The sequence below is a fragment of the Panthera onca genome, chromosome B1, assembly GCF_046562875.1.
Source record: "Panthera onca isolate mPanOnc1 chromosome B1, mPanOnc1 haplotype 2, whole genome shotgun sequence".
NCBI lineage: Eukaryota > Metazoa > Chordata > Mammalia > Carnivora > Felidae > Panthera > Panthera onca.
Window position 1 is genome coordinate 1,532,148 of NC_138342.1, and position 20,945 is coordinate 1,553,092.

Consider the following 20,945-nt stretch of genomic DNA (forward strand, 5'->3'; position numbering starts at 1 on the left):
GTCCTCCCCGGGCACAGCCCCTGTGGCAGCAAGTCCAGACATCTGGCCACGCGTGCACCCAGGTGCAGCGCACAGTGGGCAGGAGGCCGGGGTCTGCAGTGAGGGCACTCCAGGGACCCCCCTCTCCCCGAGAACCCACCTCTGCCACGGCGGGCACCAGCACCTTCCGGCACGGGGAGGTTCGGGGGTGCCCCTCGCCAGGTCACGCACACGGGGGAGACCTCAAACTGTCACAACCACAGAGCTACAGCAAGGCTCACGCGCTTCCCACCATGACCCATTAACCAGCTACACTTGGGTACTAGGTCTGTTAGCACATTTTGCCATTTCATTTTCTTCACCGAAGCATCTAAAATTATACTCCCTTGACGCCCAAACGTTACGGTGTGACTTAGGGAAAACAGGTCGATGGCAGAATCCAGCCCGGAGCAACTTCAAGCCCGTTTGCACCACGAAATCCAAACCCAACTATACTAGTGTCCTGGGGCCACCGTAACACAGCCCTGCAGCTGGCGGCCCAGACAACAGACATTTACTCCTCTCGGTCCTGGAGGCTGGGAGTCTGAGATCCACGCATGGGCAGGTTGGCTTCTGAGGCCTCACTCCTGGGCGTGCAGACGGCTGTCCTCTCCCCGTGTCCTGACACGGTCGTCCCTCTTCTCTTCTTACAAGGACACTGGTCAGACCCACCCATGACGATTTCACGTTCCCTTAATTATGTCTTTAAAGATTGGGACGCCATCGCAACTCGGCCATCGCAACAATCCAGGATTTACTTCATCCTTCGGAGCTATGGTTTTTAATCCTTTATGGTTTCTGAAGCAAGAGAACACACACAAACTGCACACTTACATGTGCCCCGGTCCATAATTTTCATGAGCTAGAAGGTCATTTCGATGAAAACCAATGACTCAGCCTCCTTCTACAGTCAGAGCCAGCAAGGTGGAGCCACCAACGGGGTCCTGGGCCTTCTCCACCGCACCGGCTCTCAGCCCCCCACTGACTCACCCCCACGGCCCCCCGTGGGCAGCCCATGGAGAGCAGGACTCACCAACACAGCCCATGTGCTTCTCACAGTATCACTCTTGTAAGAAGACGAAAGGAGGCTATTGGGTTGGGTTTTTTTTAAGTAGTTTTAAAAATATTTTTAACATTTATTGATTTTTGAGAGGGAAACAGAATATAAGCAGGGGAGGGGCAGAGAGAGAGGGAGACTCAGAATCCGAAGCAGGCTCCAGGCTCCGAGGGGTCAGCACAGAGCCTGACGCGGGGCCTGAACTCACAAACCGTGAGATCATGACCTGATCTCCAAGTCGGACCCTCAACCAGCTGAGCCCCCAGGCACCCCGACTGAGCCCCCCGCAGGTGCCCCGAGGCTCCTGGTTTTTGAGCATCTACTCTGCACCTATCATCTGCCTGGAGACTTTATGTAACAGACCCCATTAGGGGGCAGAAAGGTTCAAGATACTACACACCCCAGGGGTAGGGCCTGCAACACAGCTTCATTTAAGAGAAGTCCGCACACTGTGTGCGGATGAATATTGATGGGACTTCCCTGTGTTCTGGGGCCCCAGCAAGCCCCCGCCCTCACCAGAGCTGGCTGAGCAAGCAGCACGGGGGAGACGAGGTTGCAGACAAGCACCAGCTGCCCTTCACCTGCCCTTCACCTGCCGGTGAGCAGGCAGCATGTGCTGTGGGTCTCGTGGACCACCGCAGCCCGCCAGGCTCCCACCTGCACTCCCAAGGGCCGACCAGCCGGATGCCAAGCACCTTTCAACGGTCAGCTGAGCAAGCAGATGGTCGTGGAGCACTGGCCCCGGCTCTGGCTGGAATCGGGGTGCATGAAGCCCCCAGGACTCACTGGTGAGAGAAATCAGACTTCCCAGCAGGCGTTAAACGGCGAGGCCATCACCCAGAGGGCCTCTGTGGGGGCCCTCCCCACCCTGAGGAAGACTGAATGTGCCCCCATACTGGAGCCAGAGCACTGACTCAAACAGAACTGAATGGTGCCCAGTCAGAGACCCACACGTGGACGCCTCCAGGGGCCCCTGGAGAACTAAGCCAGGCCAGGCTGATGCCACCATGCATGCCCCGCACAGATGCCACACTCAGCAGAGGGCTGTGCTGGGGTTCAGGGGGCCTAGGGGCCCTGAGATGCCCCAGACAGGAAGACTCAGGGACCCGTCACCAAGGTTAGGGTCAGACGGCAGGGGGACGAGGAGAGCTCCCATGGCCAGTCCCGAGCCACCAGCCTCAAAGCAGAGAAAGTCACGGCCTCCAGGTGCTTGGCTGTGGTGGCCACATCCTTCCCGGGGCTGACTCATGGGGGCTGGGAATGCCAGGGGCCTGGGGCCCCGGAACCTGGCCTCCAGTGACCTGCATAGCATGACAGTGCTCTCAAATCAAGGCCACCAAGTGGCCCTGCAGAGTGGGCTGCAGTCCCATGTTAACTGCAGTTCCCCAGAGTCTGCATTGCAAAGGCGGGCACATCACCCTGTGCACATGGGTCCTGTACAAGCAGCCCTCCCTGATTGCCGTGACCCGGCAAATGCCTGCCCCCTCTCAGCCTGCCTCCCTTCTGTGACACCATCCACCCCTCCAACCAGAGGCAGACCCTCTTCCAGTGACTGCTGCTGAATGAATGAGCGAGTGAATGAATGAACGGACAAACGAACAAACCAGCATCATGACAGTCGAATGGAATGGGAAACAGCAGTCAAATCTGAAAAGACAATGTCCTAATTTAAGGCAGATGTTAGAAATGACAGACACTTTCGGGGCGCCTGGGTGGCTCAGTCAGTTAAGTGTCCGACTTCGGCTCAGGTCATGATCTCGCGGTCCGTGAGTTCGAGCCCCGCGTCGGGCTCTGTGCCGACAGCTCGGAGCCTGGAACCTGTTTCAGATTCTGTGTCTCCTTCTCTCTCTGACCCTCCCCCGTTCATGCCTGTCTCTCTCTGTCCCAAAAATAAATAAACTTTAAAAAAAAAAAAAAAGAAATGACAGACACTTTCAACCTAAATGCCTGAGCTTTGCTGAAATCCGCTCTGGCGGGAGTCCTTACACAGCCCATGGGGCCCCAGTAAGCGGCCAGTTAAATATGTTACCACGATGAGCCTTCATAAAATCAGAGCACGTACACGAAGGCATCCCTGGGCGGCACCGCTTACCCTCCTTCTTGGGAGGGGGGCAGAGTACGCAGCTGGGACCCACGACTTCTCACTGTGCCAGTCTGGGTGCAGGAGCTCTGGCAGCAGGCCCCCCAGAGGCCCCTGAGCGGGCGTCCGGGCACCCGGCTGGCGGGAGCGTCCCCGGCTCCCCCACTGACCAGAGCAGCCCCTGTGCCTCACCCGGTCACGCCAATGCCGTGTCCGTGGCGACACCTTCCTCCCGGGGGCCTGCGGTTTGGGCCGCGCCAGGGAGAGTGGCCCGAGGGACCGGCCGCCGGCGGGAGCCCTGCTCTGTGTCTCTAATGTGCTCCCCTGGCGGCCGAGACCCCACACGTGTTGTCACAACACGCCCCACCTGACGCCCCGGGAGAGGATGCTGGCAGCTGGCGCCTGCTTCCTCGGGACTTGCCCCCCCGGCCCCCCTTTACCCTGTGCCGATGGTGCTTCGATTTCACAGGGGTAAATCCCAGCCGTGAGCATGACTGTGCCGCGTCCTGTGTGTCCTCCTCGTGGGGCATCAGGTCTGGGCTGGGCCTGGGACCCTGACACAGGAGTCTTAGAGGAGGGAGGAGTTCAAGATGCTCGTAGGAGTGCGAGACCCTTTTAGCTTTTTGTGACTTCTTTCTCCAAGAACGTTGCCTTGCCCACGCCTAATTCTAGAGAGTTGCCCTTTCTGCTGTCACCCTGTCAAGGCTCTGCAAAGCCCCTGATGTAGCTGCCACCCCATCTGGTCAATGTGTGTAACTTGCAACTACGGCAGCCAGTGGACGGGCCGGAGCAGGTCAGGGACAAACTGACTGCGGGGGCGGGGGGGGGGGGGGGTGCAGGCAGGCGGGGCAGGAGAGAGAGACCTCCTAGCTGCAAGGTCCACGTGCTGAGGGCACAAGGAAGGACATTCTTTGGAGGGAGAGGGGGAGTGTCAATGGCCCAGCAAGTCCAGAGGCCCCCCTGGGCCCTCCAGCCCCCTAGGAGAGGGGAGGGGCTCCTGGTCATTCCAGGGCCAGCCAGGACCTGCCTGTAAGAACCAAAACCCTTATCTAACTGTCCTGATGCTTAAAAGACACAGTGGGACGCTGGCTTCCTCGAAACCCCCCACCCCGTCCTGCCCCCCCCGGGATCTGGGAAGCACACTCCAGCCCCCTTCCCAGGGCAGACGGAATCCAATAAGACTTGTGGGCAGAATGCACCAAGAATATTCTGGAACTTTGTGAAAGACCCTGCCTGTCACTCGACAAAACTGAACCACGTCTCATATGCTGACACTGGTCGTTGGCTAAGTTGCAGGACATTTCTGGTGTCGCTTCCCCGGCTGGCTCTGAACCGTGCAACACGGCCAGAGTCTGAGCGCCCCCACCCCACAGCCTGGCCCCTCCCCCCTGCTAGCTGCTCCCTGGCCAAGACCCTGCCGGCTCCTGCTCATCCCGCCTCCCCCTACCTCTGCTCGGGAAGAGTGCCCTGGGCCACCTGCACTTCTCGCCTGGCTCTCTTCCCCCACGCTGTCCCGCTCGGTCCTCCAGGCCCGGTGCACAGCTGGACCAGGGGGCGCCCAGCACATCGGCCAGGCCAGCCTGAGATGTGCTCAGCAGGTGACAAGGCCTCGGGTTCCCCCACGACAGGCCCCTCGGCCCCACGCCCACTCACCTGGCAGGAGCGAAACTGGCTGACGAGCAGCGTGCACCGTTGCGGGTCCTTCCGCCCGTCCAGACTGTCCAGCTCGGCGGCCACCTGGTTCAGCTCCTCGTCCGCATAGTAGAACTGGGCGAGCAGCTGTGGGTCCGACCTCTGCGGGGGAGAGAGGCGCTGGCGTGAGCGGGAGCATCGCTGTTCCCGGGCCCCACACCCCTCACGGAACCTGGCACCTGTCCTGACTCCCTCTGCATCTCAGCTCACTTCTCAGGAGGCCTTCCCGCCCGCAGGGGTTCAGGGAGGGTGGGGTGCAGGGATCAGAGGCAGAGTAGAATCGGCTCTTAACAAGGGCCTTGCTCCTAAAACGAGACTACAATGGCAGCCGGTGAAGGACGCAGGTCCGACCAACACCCCACAATTTCCTCAAATGAAGCCTGAGGGACCGTGGTGCCATAAGTGGTTGCCATCCGCGAATCTGTTCTCTAGAACCTTCTCAGCCCTCAGCCCGGCTTCCGTCCCCCAGAAAATGCCAGTGGTCTGTGGCAGGAGGCCCCTCACCCCCACCCCTGCTCTCCTGACCGGCTGCCGACCGCCCTGAGCGCCCTGGCCGCCCCCGCCACCCCTGCCCCGGCCTGCGACCTTCTCCTTCCACACACCGGCCTCAGGGCCTCTGCACTGCAGCCACTCTGGCCTGAGGCAGGAAGGATCTGAGTTTCCAGGATCAGGAGAAACCCAGAGCAAAAGCGATGACGCCCTTGGAGATACTTTCATAAGTGGTGGTGTTCACGACCGCGCAGAGAAAGAAAGGAGAGGGCGAGACCACAAACCAGGCAGGCGTTCAAAGGTGCCGGGGGACCACGCACACGCACACTCGCAGCACAGTCAGCACAACCCACTCTTCATCCTCACGGAGTTAGCACACGGTTGCTTGTCCCCTGATGCTGTTAAATGCAGGTAACTTACTGTCCCAATCTTTGGTGTCCCTTTTTCTCCCATCTCGGGGGTCCTCTTGGCTCTGGCGTTCCATCCCCTCCCCTGTGTGGCCCGTCGGGTGGCTTTTCTTCGGCTCAGGGGTCCGGGCCCTTCAGTGCCTGACTCGGTCAGCTCTCGAGCTGGCCCGGGGGGAGACCCCAAATGAGGCAGAGCAGACCCGCGGGCGGGGGCGCCCAGCTGTGGTGCCTGCCTGGGGGCGGGGGGGCATGCGCCCCTGGCTGGGCCAGGGCGGCCTTCCCAGGGCTTTTCCAGGAGAGTCGAGGAGACGAGCATCTGTTCTGTCACCCATTCACCCAGCAAACGCTGCCTGAACACCCACTCTGCCCGGGGTGCGGGGGCCCGGGGGCACGACCTGGGATGGGGTGGACTCAGACCCCCGCCCTACTGGCGACCCAGTGCCTCACACCCTCTCTGGTCCCGGGAGCCAGTGTGTACCCTCAGTGGGCTCAGCTGACTTGCTGGGTTCCTGTCACTCCAAGGAGGGTGACCAGTGTCCCCTCTGTGACAAAACAGGAACAGGATTGGGGTCAGGGGCTAGGCAGTACTTTTGTGCCTCTTTCCTGTTCCACTGACTGGTAGCGTGGAAAGTGATGCTCAGAAGGCATCTCGAGGCCCTTCCCCTACAGGCCTGGAGTCCCAGGGAGGGGTGACGTGGCGGGCAGGGGCTGGGGGCACCCTCCGTGGCCTTGGGGCTACTGACTTTTAGGGAGGCCCTGAGGCCTTGCTGTTTGCTTCTCAAAGTCCCAGAATTGTGACCTGGCTCCCCTGGTGGCTGCCAGCTTCCCCTCCCGAGGTCCTGGATCCCACAAGCCGTGTCCCAAGAAGGAGAGGAGTGCCTCAAGCAGCACCTTGTTACCAGTTACACAGGGGTCGTCCCTTCCTGAGAGGAGGTTGCAGCAAGGGGCTGAGGCCACCGCCGGCCAATGACATGTTCCGGGCTCTGCTGGCACCGAGCCTGGGCACCTGACAGCCTGCTCGGGAGCTGACCTCAGTCACCAGAGGCTGCTGGCTTCCTTCTGGCCCCAAACCCACCGGCTCCCCTCACAGCAGTGGGGTGGGAGGGCAGGGAGAGCAGGGGGCACGGTGGAGACAGTCCCACAGCAGATGCCTCGCTGTGGCCCGGTGCCTCCCACGGAGCCGGCCTGGAGCTGTCGTGGTCACAACGCACCAGGGCAGGCGATGCAGAGCCTCCCTGCACCTGTTCCTGCAGCTGCCACCACTGCTCACAACACGGCGCCCACTGGCACAGCAGACAGGCTGGGGACCGGATTGAGGGCACCGGATAATGATACCTCCAGGAAGCCAGGTCTCTGTTCTGAGAAAGAGGGCACGATGCAGGGGGCCGTGCCCAAACGTGTCCAGAAAATAACTCAGAAGCATCCTTTGCCCTGGCATTAAAAACCTCACCATATATAAGCAGACCTCAAATCCAATATTCACACTGACGGCCCGGGTGAACGCGGCCCCCTCTGCTATTGGCGGTGAGTGACCACGGAAGGTCCCGGAACGCCTGACGGTGGCCGTGGTGCCAGCTGTCAGGAAGACAAGGCTCTGCCCCTCACATGCTCCCATTGACCCCGCCGGCCATTCCCCTCCCTGCACCCAGGAGGGGACCGAGCCTCAAGAGCGTCTTCCGAGTGGCCCTCAGCTTGTGCACATGCACACACACGCCTTCCTCCACGTTCTGGAGAGAGTGACAAAGAAGCACCATGTGTTCAAGCGGAACTGTGGTGTGTGTGTGTGTGCACGTGTGTGTAGGGGTGTGTGTGTGGTGTGTGTGTGTCTCCGTGTGTGTGCGGGGTGTGCATGTGTCTGTGTGGGTGTGTGGGTGGCACAGGGAAGGAGACAGCAGCACCCAGTACTGGGTGCCCGCCCAGAGCTGCGTGGGCTCTAAACCTCTTCACGACCATGCCCCCCCCCAGCGACGAGCACCTAGCAGGTGCGGCAGGATCCGGTCTTGGAAATGATGCACAGAGACGAGGCTCTTGGTCCCACTTCACTTTGACGTCAGTGAACTACAGACCCTAAAACCAGACCTACAGACGTGCTGTGCATCAGCAGAAAGAGAGCCGCAGACACACATACACACACACACGCGCGCGCGTGCAGCAGAGTAAGAGAATTCAGAAAACTTTTTTAAAGCTAGTGATTATCCTATATTACTGAAACTCAAAAGGCCTATGCTATTTGAAAACTTTACTCGTACCCTGAGCCAGCTTTCCACCCCCTCAGGACTGGCATCGTCCACAGAGGAAGCAGACGTCCACTGTGTGTGTCCCGGGAAGCAATCCGTGCTGGCCGCGTCGGTCAGACCTGCCCGCGGACCCAGGTGCTGCGAGGGACAAAACTCCAGACAGGGGTTCCAGGAAATGAATGAACACAACCTACAAAGTACCATTTGTGCTGATGAACAAAATCCAAGGGAGAATGATGATACTCCATTTTTGTGTCGGAGTCTGCAGGGTCCGGAGTAACACGGGCCAGCTCAGCCCCGCCCACCACGGACGTCCAGCTCAGCCAGAGGGCAGGGTCACCACAAGTCTGCTCAAAGTGGGGGACCCATGGATGTTCAGGGACATGAGAAGTTGTCTTTCTCTCTTAGATTTAAATCATCTAGCCTTATTCTATAACATGCTAAATTAAATTTTATTAAGTTTATTTATTTTCAAAGAGACAGAGAGAGCAAGCAGGAGAGTAGCAGAGAGAGAGAGAATCCCAAGCAGGCTCCGCACCATCAGCTCAGACCCCGATGTGGGGCTTGGAGCCTGATGTGGGGCTCGAACTCAAGAACCATGAGATCACCGCCTGAGCAGAAACTAAGACTCAGAGGCTTAACCGACTGAGCCACCCAGGCGCCCCTAAAATTAAATTTTAAATTACACTTTTAAATATCCCTAAGGAAAATGTTCACAACAAAGAGAACCAATTGGTATATATAAGAAGGACTCAAAAAATAACAACAACAACAAAAAAAGAACTCACCCTATTTTGAAATAAAAATTGTAAGAGAATAATTTAGAACTCAGTAGGAATGTCTTTTCTGCCACACTGTGTCGATATTTTCTCACAATCAGTTCAGGGCAGCGTAAGTTTTCGCGGTCGCAAGAAGACAAAACAGAAGCTCACGGAAGAAAGCGTCTGGCCTGGGAGGCTCCATGACTCTACGAACAGGCAGCATCAGAGGTGGCGGGAAAACCAGGAAATAACAAAGAAGCACTAAGTCGAAGTGCAAACACGAACTGATTCAGCACTAATTTTGTCAAGTTGATGAAATCATTCCTTCATTCGAAAGCTGCTCTGCGGTGTGGGAGAGGGCACAGGCCACAGTGGGAGGGGGCTCAGGCCCTGCTGCAGGCCCCGGGCTGAGCCGGCCGGCTGGGCTGGGGCGGAAGGCGGCAGGAGCAGGCCCGCCCAGCCCTGTGCAGAGCACCCGGATGAAGTTCACAGGGAAAGGGAAGGCCCAAGGTCGCATGACGGGACAGGATGGAGCCCAGAATCGGCCTGGGGCTCACACTAAGGACCCTCGGGCATCCTCGTGGGAAAGATGAAGGGGTGAGTGTGACAAGGGCTCCCATCCCTTTCACACCCTTGCTTCCCAAGTAAGAAGTGAGCACTGCAGTGGGAGGGCCTCACGAGGACGCCCCTGTTCGCTCCAGGCCGCAGCCGCACAGCCCCAGCCAAGCCGCACGATGGGGAGGAGGGGTGGAGGCAGATGGCCAGACAGGTGGGTAGGACAGATGGCGGGACAGGAGGCCTGGCCAGACCAGAAAGGACCAGTCCCCCACACTGCCTGGTGATGGAGCACAGCCCAGGTGGCATGTGGGGAGCCCCAGCCCCCTGCCCACCCCCCTCCCCTCAGCACCCGCCCCAGGATGTGAGCTGGGCTCCCAACGCTCACTCGTTCCCCAGACAGGCCACCCCATATGCCTCCCGCCATCCCAACACTCAGCAGGAGCCAGCCTTCCAGATCTCAGTGGACCCCAGGTAGGCATCAGCTGGACAGAGTCCAGGTTGCTCAGGGATGAGGGCTGGGCGCCTAAGGTGCCAGTCCGCCAGCCTTGGGCCTCTCCCAGACCGGCTTTCCAGTAAAGCCTCAGATTCCCCACTGCAACACCAGAAATGCAAGGATGTTGCCAAAAACAAACAAACAAACAAACCAAACAGAAAAGCCTCAAGTCGTGGCACCTTGAATGTGACTGCTCCCCCTACCACCAGTGGTGCCCCCACCCAGCCAGCTGGTCTCCAGTCCCTGGGCCTGGGAGAATCAGTCCAGACCACACTAGGGTCTTAAGGAAGCCCACTGACCACTCGTCCCATGGCTGGAACCCCTCACTGCCTCCAAACACCGACCCAGGCCCTCCTGAAGGTCTGCACCACCCTCTGTCCCCACCAACGTCTGGCATATTTGGGGAGCCATGACTCATGCCCCAAAGTTGGCTTGTCTACATCAGTACACCCCGGGGCCGCCTGGCCCAGACACCAGCCACCCTTCAGCAGATCTGGTGCCCCAAATAGGCACAGGCTCCTGTTGTCACAAGGCAGCAGCCCTGCCATCTGGCCCATCAGTGACTGGACTGGTGGCTGGTTACTCCTGTGCCCACCCCCCCACTCCGACCCAACTGCCTGCTATCTCTACCCAGGGGCTGCAGAGAGCCCGCCCAGTCACAAGGAGCGACAGTCAGGGGCTTTGTCCCACACCCCCTCCCCAACTGCTGGTAGCTCCTGCTGCCTGCCCCCCGCCCCCCCCGCCCGCAACTGGCTCCCTCTCAGGACTCGGTGCCTGCCCTCCCTGAGGCCTCAGGTTCAGGCGCAGAGCTGGGCCCTGGGCACATCACCACCCCTGTGGCCCCCTGCACCTGGCCGGCACACCTGGCCAGGGAGACCCTGAGGTGGCCAGCTGCTTCCCCCCAGGGCTTGAGGAGGCTGGCCAGGCCCCAGCGGTTTTAGGTCCTGGCAGCCAGGGCTTGGTGCAGACTAATCACAGAGAAAACCGTCAAGAGCTGTGTCTAAATCATGCAACCTCCATAATCCAACACCCCCTCAGAGGAGGTGACGGCCACTCCCCAGTCTGCACAGGGGAGAACCTAGGCTTGGATCCCATGCCCAAAAAGTAGCCCCACCTGTCACTTCGCCCCCCTAACAAAGGATGGCCTTTTTCTGCAACTCACTTTCCCTTCTGGTCCCTGCTGCGTGTTAAGAGCAAGGCAGCACAGGGCTCCCATCCGGACTGGCACCACGTGTCCCTGATAGAAAGCTGGAGGGTCCCACTGGGGTCGGGCTCAGTGGCTCAGGGTCCCGGCACACGCACCCACGTGGGCCAACTTGCACGGACACCACATGTTTCCACAGGTCTCCTCTGAATGCCCAGGGAGCATCCATCCACCCTAGGAGGCTGGCCCCATCCTGGGCCGCAGCCAGAAAATCGCCGCTGAAGCCCAGGAACCGCCCCACCCAGGGCAGGCACCAGCGGACAGTCAGCTGGCCCCGCCCGCACCTCCAGCCTGACTGCAGCCACAGGTGGCCTGTCCTCCCTTGTGTGGGGCCCGGCCGGGCCACTGTGAGCGGTCTGCCTCAAGGGCAAAGCACTTCGCGGCTACAGAGCCGAATGCTTGCCCAAGAGAGACTGACGACGTTACACTCAGTTCACATCGATAAATATTTTATGTCTATGGTACAGCAACAGAGACGGCCATCCTGAAAATGTGTCCAGAGAAATCAAGGGCCCTCGACAGCATGGGGAAGAGCCTGTGCCCCGATGGCAGGATGAACCAGCTTCAGAATTTATAAAGATGGGTGCTGGGCTTAGGTCCAGGATGCGCTGAGCTTCAAATCCCGCTCAGTCACTTACTGGACGGTGACCATGGGCACGGCACTTACCCACGTCTCCATCTACCATTTGCAAAATGGGCTTAACGCACTCAGAGTACCTGGCAAGCGCCCGGGGCACAGCAGACACTCAATATAGTCTGTCACTAAGGGAGTCATCACTACCAATAAAAGCGTCCCTGGTGCAAGCAGTCAAAGGTGATAAAAAACAAGCCAAGATGACCTCACTTCTGAGAGCATCATTCCCTGAAAGTGGCCTGCAGCATCCACACGACAGCACCACCCCCAAACAGCAGACCACAATGACACCCCGTGCCAACCAACAGAGCCATGTGGGGAACCTCAACCCCCAGGAGGCAGTGAGGACCGACAGCAGGGGCGGGAGAGACCTCCCCCCACGACCGCACCTGGTCCCCGAAGTGCCCAAATCCGGGAGTCTTTCTGAGCCTTCCCCAGGATATCAGGGGGTGGGGCACTGGGACAAGGGGCGCGCATCCAGGGCTGGGGTGCGGGGCAATGGGGCGCAGGGTCGGGGCATCGGGGGCTGGGACGCGGGGCACTGGGACATGGGTGCCGGGCATTGGGGGCTGGGACGCAGGGCACTGGGGTTCAGGGACGGGGCATCAGGGGCTGAGACGCGGGGCACTGGGGTGTGGGTGCCGGGCATCGGGGGCTGGGGTGCGGGGCACTGCGGGTGCGGCACTGGGCGCACTGCGTGGGCCATTGGGGGCGCAAGTGGCGGAGCCCTAGGGACAAGGGGGCGGGGCGCAGGTGTCCAGGTGAGGTCCGGAAGGGCGGGCTGCCCTCACATAAAGGAGGAAGAGGCCAAGCTGGCCGGGTCGCGGGAAGCGTGGGCTGGGGTTGCGCAGCGAGTGGAGCCTCCGCGGGCGCCATGGAGGCCGGAAGGTCGGCGGTGTCCCAGAAGGAGCGACGTGGGAGGGAGGAGAGGCCTCGGGACGAGCGAGCATTGTGGCTGGAGAAACGCAGGAGTCTCTCGGGCTCAGAGTGGTCGCTGAGCCCCTGGCCGCTCAGCGAGTTCAGGGGCCTGACCCGCCCCTTCCCGCTCAGCAGGTGTCTGGGTGAGTGGGTCGCCTGCCAGGGAAGCGCAGCCTGGCCCTGTAGCCCTGGCCCATCCCCGCTCCAGGTCCCTCCCCTAATCTCTGACACTTCAGAGCCAACCCTGAGCCGGACCTGGCACAAGTGGGAGCGCCAGCAGCCCCTGGACTGGGTGACGCCCGTTCTGGCTCAAAGATGCAGATAGATGGACTCTCCCAAGCCCTCGGACTCCCGGCCTGGGCTGGGGAATGGGTTAGCGAGCTGCGCCAGTCACCCCAGTACCGGGAGACCTTCACTGCACCTGCTGCGGAATGAAGTCTGCATGGACGTGCGGTGGGGGCCTCCCCTCTACAGGAGGGGTGCAGGGAGAGAAAGCACCCCTCTGGCAGGGCCAGGCCAAGACTTAAACACAGTATGACTCACTCAGGAAGCTGAGGTGGGCAGACTACACAGCCCAACTTCACGGTCAACTCACAGATGGTTCTAGAACAGCTGCCCAACACATCGACCTAAAAGATGTGTCCTGAGGCTGAATCTGGATCCCCACAAAGGAGAACATCCTCTTATAGTGATTGGGGGGGGGGCATGAAATTAAATCTAGGGTCCAGTTATTCCAGCAAAAAATAGTCCTGAAATCTTACCCACACCCAAGAGGCTCACACATAAGATTTTTTTTTTTTTTTTTGAGAGACAGAGAGAGAGAGCACGAGCAGAGGAGGGACAGAGAGAAAGGGAGACACAGAATCTGACGCAGGCTCCAGGTTCTGAGCTGTGAACACAGAGCCCAACACAGGGCTCGAACTCACGGACTGTGAGATCATGATCTGAGCTGAAGTCGGACGCTTAACCGACTGAGCCACCCAGGCGCCCCTCACAGTTAAGTTCTGAGACAGAGTTTTGAACTCACTAAATTTTTAAGACACTGTTATCACCATAACCAGCGTTGCCCCAAATGAGGTTTTATAAGAACTTCTTAAGCAGAACGGACTGTGGGCCTCCCTGAGGGAAGGCAGCACTCTGCAGCTCCCCAGATGATCTGCTAAATTAGTGCCCCACAAGCTCTGGAGTGTAGGACCCGTTTAGACACCCAGGAGACGAGTTCCCTGTACCAGCTATGGCTCCCACTTGGAGGGCCAGCTTCCCCGCTGTTGGTGACTCTGGAAAGTAACCCAGGAAGGGGCCCCGGAGAAACCCCTCCAGCTGCAGGGGGTCCCTGCCTTGGGAGCCATGGCGAGGGGCCCCTTTATAAACATACTCTGGTCCCATCTGGAGACAGACCCCCACTGTTGGGGGAGATGCTCCTGAGAAGCAGGGCCCCAGCCCTGGGAGGAGGCTAGGTCACCCCCTGTTGGGCTGGGACATCCCCCTTTCACGGGGAGCAGCCTGGCACGGGACCCTGCCACACCCCAGGTGACCACACTGGCCTTGGCTGCAGTATTTGGGCTTCAGGCCAAATCAGATGCAACGCCTACACATCACACACTGTCCAGTGAATGGTTTCCAGAAGGAAATGATTTCCCCAAACTCCCCATCCAGCGCTGTGCACACAGATGAGTCACCAAGCACGGGGACCATGGGGAGTTCAAGCCGGGCAGCTGCGGCGGGTCACGGAGAAGCCCCTTGCATAACTTCTCAGAAAAGTGGCACGGGCACCCACACATCTGGGGAGGGAGTGTGCTTCGCACCCCCAGACGCCGCCCCCAGGCAGGCCCTGCCTGACCGCAGGTGTCTGAACTACAGGAGGTCTGTTTAGAATTTGAATGGGTTTGAGGTTCTTTCAAATGCGAGTTATTTTCAAAGCTATTAAGTAGTAAATTTGGTGGCATGCTATTTACTCTATTCCCACACGGTTCCCACACTGCTGGCAGCCATGGGACACAGTCCCCCGGGGGCCCCAGGCCCGAGCTCCCATTGTTGGGACAGTGTCCTGGGCTCGGGCTGCAGCCCAGGAAACAGGCGAGGTAGCCGGGCTGGGAAGTCTTCTCAGCTTCTGGGACGGTGGGAATCTACCCAAGGGAAACGGAAATTTAAATTGCTTCTTTATGGGGGCGCCTGGCTGGCTTAGTCAGTTGAGCGTCGGACTTCGCCTCAGGTCATGATCTCCTGGTCCGTGAGTTGGTGAGTTCGAGCCCTGCATCGGGCTCTGTGCTGACAGCTCGGAGCCTGGAGCCTGCTTCAGATTCTGTGTCTCCCTCTCTCTCTGCCCCGCCCTCCCCCCCACTTGTGCTTTGTCTGTCTGTCTCTCTCTGTCTCAAAAATAAACATTAAAAATTTTGTTAATTGCTTCTTTATGAATTGTCCTCTCCTTCAGAAAGAATTTGAGGTGATCACCAAATCAGAGCACACGTGAACTGAGCCTGTTTGTTTAATCAGAGGAGCAATTAAAGGGCCCAAACAGGGGTCCCTCTGGGGCCAAGTGGATCACTGCAGGTACATGACAACAGCCAGCTGGCCTACCCCGATCTCTGTTTTGCTGGCACAGGCCCAGGGCCCACGAGTGTCCCACAGTCCTGGGCATATCAGCGCCACAGAGCGGGGATGAAGTGGATTGGGAGAGTCCAGCCCCACACCTGTAGGGAGCCCTAATCCCAGGCCAGCCTCACCTGTGGTCTGGGAACATGCTGGGGTCAGGGAGCAACACGCAATTCCTCCCACTGGGAGGACCTAAGAGACGGGACATCACCGGGAGGGAAGCCAGCACCTGGGGAGGCCTTGCTGGCTGAGCAGGTGGGGTTAACACACACTTGAGGGACCCAAGGACTTAGAAATGCAGGTGGGCAATCCCTATCAAAATAACACCAGCATTCTTCACAGAGCTAGAACAAACAATCCTAAAATTTTTATGGAACCAGAAAAGACCCCGAATAGCCAAAGCAATCTTGAAAAAGAAAACCAAAGCAGGAGGCATCACAATCCCAGACTTCAAGCTATACTACAAAGCTGTCATCATCAAGACAGCATGGTACTGGCACAAAAACAGACACTCAGATCAGTGGAACAGAATAGAGACCCCAGAAACGGACCCACAAACGTATGGCCAACTAATCTTTGACAAAGCAGGAAAGAATATCCAATGGAATCAAGACAGTCTCTTCAGCAAGTGGTGCTGGGAAAACTGGAGGGTGACATGCAGAAGAATGAACCTGGACCACTTTCTTACACCAGACACAAAAATAAACTCAAAATGGATGAAAGACCTAAATGTAAGACAGGAAGCCATCAAAACCCTCGAGGAGAAAGCAGGAAAAAGCCTCTTTGATCTTGGCTGTAGCAACTTCTTACTCAACACGTCTCCAGAGGCAAGGGAAACAAAAGCAAACATGAACTGTTGGGACCTCATCAAGATAAAAAGCTTCTGCACAGCGAAGGAAGCAATCAGCAAACAAGGCAACCGACAGAATGGGAGAAGATATTTGCAAACAACATATCAGACAAAGGGTTAATATCCAAAATCTATAAACAACTTATGAAACTCAACACCCAAAAAACAAATAACCCAGTGAAGAAATGGGCCAAAGACATGAACAGACACTTCTCCAAAGAAGACATCCAGATGGCCAACAGACACATGAAAAGATGCTCAACATCATCCATCATCAGGGAACCACAAATCAAAGCCACAATGAGATACCACCTCACACCTGTCAGAATGGCTAACATTCACAACTCAGGCAACAACAGATGTTGTCGAGGATGCGGAGAAAGAGTGTCTCCTTTGCACTGCTGGTGGGAATGCAAACTGGTGCAGCTGCTCTGGAAAACGGTATGAAGGTTCCTCAAAAAATTAACAATAGAACTACCCTACGACCCAGAAATTGCACTACTAGGTATTTATCCAAGGGGTACAGGGATGCTGTTTCGAAGGGACACGTGTACTCCAATGTTTATAGCAGTGCTACTGACAATAGGCAAAGTATGGAAAGAGCCCAAATGTCCATTGATGGATGAATGGATAAAGAAGATGTGTGTACATACACACACACACACACACACACACACAAATGGAGTGTTACTCAGCAATCAAAAAGAATGAAATCTTGCCATTTGCAACTATGTGGATGGAACTAGAAGGTATTATGCTCAGTGAAATTAGTCAGAGAAAGACAAATATATAACTTCACTCATATGAGGACTTTAAGATACAAAAGAGATGAACATAAGGGAAGGGAAGCAAAAATAAGATAAAAACAGAGAGGGAGACAAAACAGAAGAGACTCTTAAATACAGAGAACAAATGGAGGGTTGCTGGAGGGATTGTGGGGGGGGGATGGGCTAAATGGGGGAGGGGCATTAGGGAGGACACTTGCTGGGATGAGCACTGGGTGTTATATGTAGGGGATGAATCACTGAATTCTACTCCTGAAATCATTGTTGCAATACATGCTGACTAACTTGAATGTAAATTAAAATAAAGGGAGGAAGGAAGGAGGGAAGGAAGAAGGTGGGTTGGCTGGTTGCTGCAGCCTTGGACCCAGACCCTCTGACCACACCTCACCCAGGGCCAGTCGGGTGGTGCTGCTCCCGGAAGGTCTGGGGACACGTACCTCCAGCAGGTCAGGACGACATACCCAGCCCCCTTCCCAGAAGAGGGTAATCCGGGCTTTTAGAAACAGCTTTATTGACACAGATCTCATGTCCCATAACATCCTCCCAGTTAAAGTCCTCAACTCCGGGGTTTTAGTACATTCGCGGGGTTGTGCAACCATCACCACGAACTAATCTTAGATCGCGTCCACCCCGCAAAGGGAAGCTTGCACCCATTCCCAGTCATCCCTCTACGGGCCCTGATCTACCGTTTTTACGGATTTGCCTGCTCTGGACGTTTCATGCAAATGGATCACAGGAGATGTGACCTTTTGCATCTGGCTCCTTTCCTTCTGCATGTTTGCAAAGATCGTCCACGTTGTGGGGCACGTCAGTGCGTTCTTTAGGGCCGAACAGTTCCCACTGTGGGGATGGACATTTTGTTGGTGGAGCCCCTCCCCAGTTGGTGGACAGGTGGACTGTGTCCACTTTGGGGCGATGCTGCTATGAACGAGTATTCGTGTGGACGTCAGCTTTCCACCTCTCTTGGGCGTAAATCTGGAAGGGGTCCCAATCCGGGGTCACTGCGTGTGAAACTGCCAGGGCCACCGCCAGGTGGCTTTCCAGAGGGGCGGCACCATTTGGCGACCGTACAGCCACAGTGCTTGGGGGTCCCCGTCAGCACCTGCGCGTCTCAGACTTCGATTCCCACCGTCCCGAGGGCGGTGAGGCGCCACCTCTGTGCCCTGTGACCCGCACCTCCCTGGTCAGTAAGGATGCTGAGCTCCTTTCTTGTGCCTGTTGGCCCTTTGTCGGTCTTCTCTGTGGCTGTCCTTCCTCACAGTGACCTCTTTCCACATGGGGGTCAAAGGAGCTGAGGCGGTCACGCGCTCTGGTCTGACCATATCTGCCTCCCACGGCCACTTGGGTGCAGTCCAGACTGGGCCTCTGTCTGCTGGGACGAGGGTCCCTCTGCCACAGCCAAAGCCACAGGAGGGTGCAGACTGTGCAACACAGACACGCTCACTTGCCATGAAGGGAGTCCTCGGAGCGAGGCAAAGGTTCTCCCATCACCTGCCCTGGCACCCCGGAAATGTCTCCTACCCACCTGCACCATGTGGACCTCACAGTCCACTCAGGACCCAGGAATGTGACCATCTTTGGAAAAGGGTCTTTGTAGATGGAAGAAAGGTGTGCTCTGGGGATGAGCTCATGCTGGAATATCAGGGTGGAGCCTACCTCCAGGGACAAGTGTCCCTGTAGGAGAAGGGGAAGCGTACACGGGACAAGCCAGGGGAAGTGAGGTCAAGACTGGAGCAAAGTGTCTACAAGCCCAGCAACGCATGGAGCCCCAAGAATCTGGATTCTCTCTCAGAGCCTCCTGAGAACCAGTCCTGTTTTCAGACTGTGTCTCCTGAACCACGAAAGAAACTCCTTTTCTTTTAAGCCAGCTACTTGGTTACCCCAGGCGGGAGAAAGGAATGCACCCTCCCTGCACCCCATCCCTGTGTCCGCACCCCAGTGCCCGCACCCCACCCCTGTGCTCTGCGCTGTCAGCGTAGAGGCCGACGTGGGGCTCGAACCCACGAACCATGAGATCATGACCTGAGTCGAAATCAAGAGTCAGGACGCTTAACCGACTAAGCCCCCCAACTGCCCCTTCTTTATGATTTTCTTAGTAACATTTTCTTTTCTCCAGACTACTTTATTGTAAGATTACAGCATACAATATATGTAACATACAAAATATGTTAACTTACTGTTTATATTATCTGAAAGGCTTCCAGTCAATAATAGACTATAGTGGTTAAGTTCTAGGGGAGTCAAAAGTTACACAGAGATTTTCAACTGTGTGGGGGGTTAGGACCCCTAACCCCTGTATTGTCCAAAGGTCAACTGTACTTGGTTTCAAAGCATTTTTAGAGGAAAAACCATAGATGGACATTGCAGAGGCTCAACATACGGCAGAAGAGAACCAAATGGGTGTCTGCTCAGAAAAAACAGGGACGGGGTCTGCAGAAAAATAATCCAGATGCAGATTCTCAAGCCAGGGCGAAAACAAACAAAGCAAAGCAAAAAATAAAAAGACTCCCTTCAACAATAGTGGGCAAATAAACTCTTCACATAAATCCGCATAATTGCAGCGAAAGCTGAACCCCTAGAGAGCTCTCACCCTGGATGTGTGCCCACTGAGGCTCCCTGGAGGTGACCGATGCCAGCTCAGCCGCTGACATGGGGGACCCTGCATGGTGCCTACAAACAGGCTGCCTGCCTCCTGAAGGGACCCCAAGCGCCAGGCTGTCCCAGAGGCAGACAAGACAAAGCGCCCGCCCATATCCACGAGGAGCCCACCTTAGGGGCCCAGGGGACCTGGGGGCAGAGTAGAGGAGAAAGGGCAAGCAGGGCCGCCCAAAGCAGAACCATCAACACACAAGGACTGGTTTTTTATACTGAACACAAAACGATTTTTTAAATATTATTTTTGATTGTAAAAAGTACAGAAATTCGGAAAACTGTAAACAGGAAAATAATCATCTCCAAGAACCCAAACCCAAACCCAAACCCAACCTCTTGGTCTTCTGCCCACGTGAACCCAGGAACACAAGGAGCCCTCTGTCCCCCCCCGCTACCGGCCCCCAAGCAGGGCTTCTCAAACCTGCGTGGCGGTAAACTCACTCTCGCACGTGTTGGTGGGACGTCGGGGTCCCCACAGGACCCCTCAGCACCACGGATGTGTTCAATTCATGCTCCGAACCAGAGCGGCTCCAACACCAGCACCTGGGCCCCTCCCACCCACAGGTCTCCAAGAGCACTGACTGCAAATAGCAAAAAACAGCGTGTTTACTCTAAAATTATGATCTTGTCCGTAGACTCAGCCCCTCCACTCTGGAAAGAGCCGTGGGGACAACCGAGTGCGAGATCACTCCAAAAAGCGCGTCTTCGGTTAACTGTGTAGGAGCTGAGGCTGTGAAGACATCTGCCCGAATCTGTGCTTTTCAGCAGGTCCCCGTGTGCTCATAGGGAAACGTGCCCCAAGTATCTATGGAACAAACCTAAACTTTAAAACACATCCACATACGGCAGACACAGCGGCCTGGAGAGGCTTTCAGACGGGAGTGGGCACAGAGAGGCCCCAATTCTCCCATGGAAGGTTCTGAGCTTCCAGAACAGCATTCTCCAGGGAAGTGTTTGTCTTTCTCTATTGTCTACGAAATGCAATTCCAAGCGCCTTGACTGCTCGTCGGCCCATATGAGGCTCTGCAGGAGCGTCAGCCATGAGCTGGGTGCCGCCCGCCACACCCGGGGTCCTGTCCCAAGTCCCCTTCTCCATGCCCTGCTGCAGCAGGCCGAGGGGCCGTCGTGGCTCTCCTGAAGCTTTGAGGAAGAGGGCTTTCTCTTGTCCCAACCACCCATTTTACAGGAAAATGTTAAATTAAGTCATTCCTACTCATTTCAAGCAACTTTGCATCAAATAGGGTGGCAAATGCTAAGAAGGACCGAATCACGTGAGTGGGTCAACCCTGGTGGCTCCCAGGGGACCCGCCTGGCTCTCCCCCAAGCTGGAGAGCATATGCCCCACCCTCTGAACCCCACATGAAGTCACGACTTGGTGGCCATACAGACTGATCTGCCCCGTGGCGTGAGACACCACCCCAGGCTGGACGCGGGTGGCCATCCCAACACCGAACCTTCAAATCTTCCACGGAACAAAATGAGTATAAAATTACACAGCGTGAGCCCCTGGGCACAGGA

General features: G+C 57.0%; 1 protein-coding gene across 3 annotated transcripts in view; it reads right to left on the reverse strand.

The window, feature by feature from the left end:
• ZFYVE28 (zinc finger FYVE-type containing 28) overlaps positions 1-20,945 on the reverse strand; it is a 117,860-nt gene that overhangs the window by 55,949 nt on the left and 40,966 nt on the right. For all 3 annotated transcript variants that reach the window (XM_060655546.3, XM_060655545.3, XM_060655547.3), the window contains exon 2: positions 4,809-4,949. In XM_060655546.3, coding sequence (XP_060511529.2) covers positions 4,809-4,949 — 141 coding nt within the window. The remainder of the gene's footprint in view (positions 1-4,808; positions 4,950-20,945) is intronic.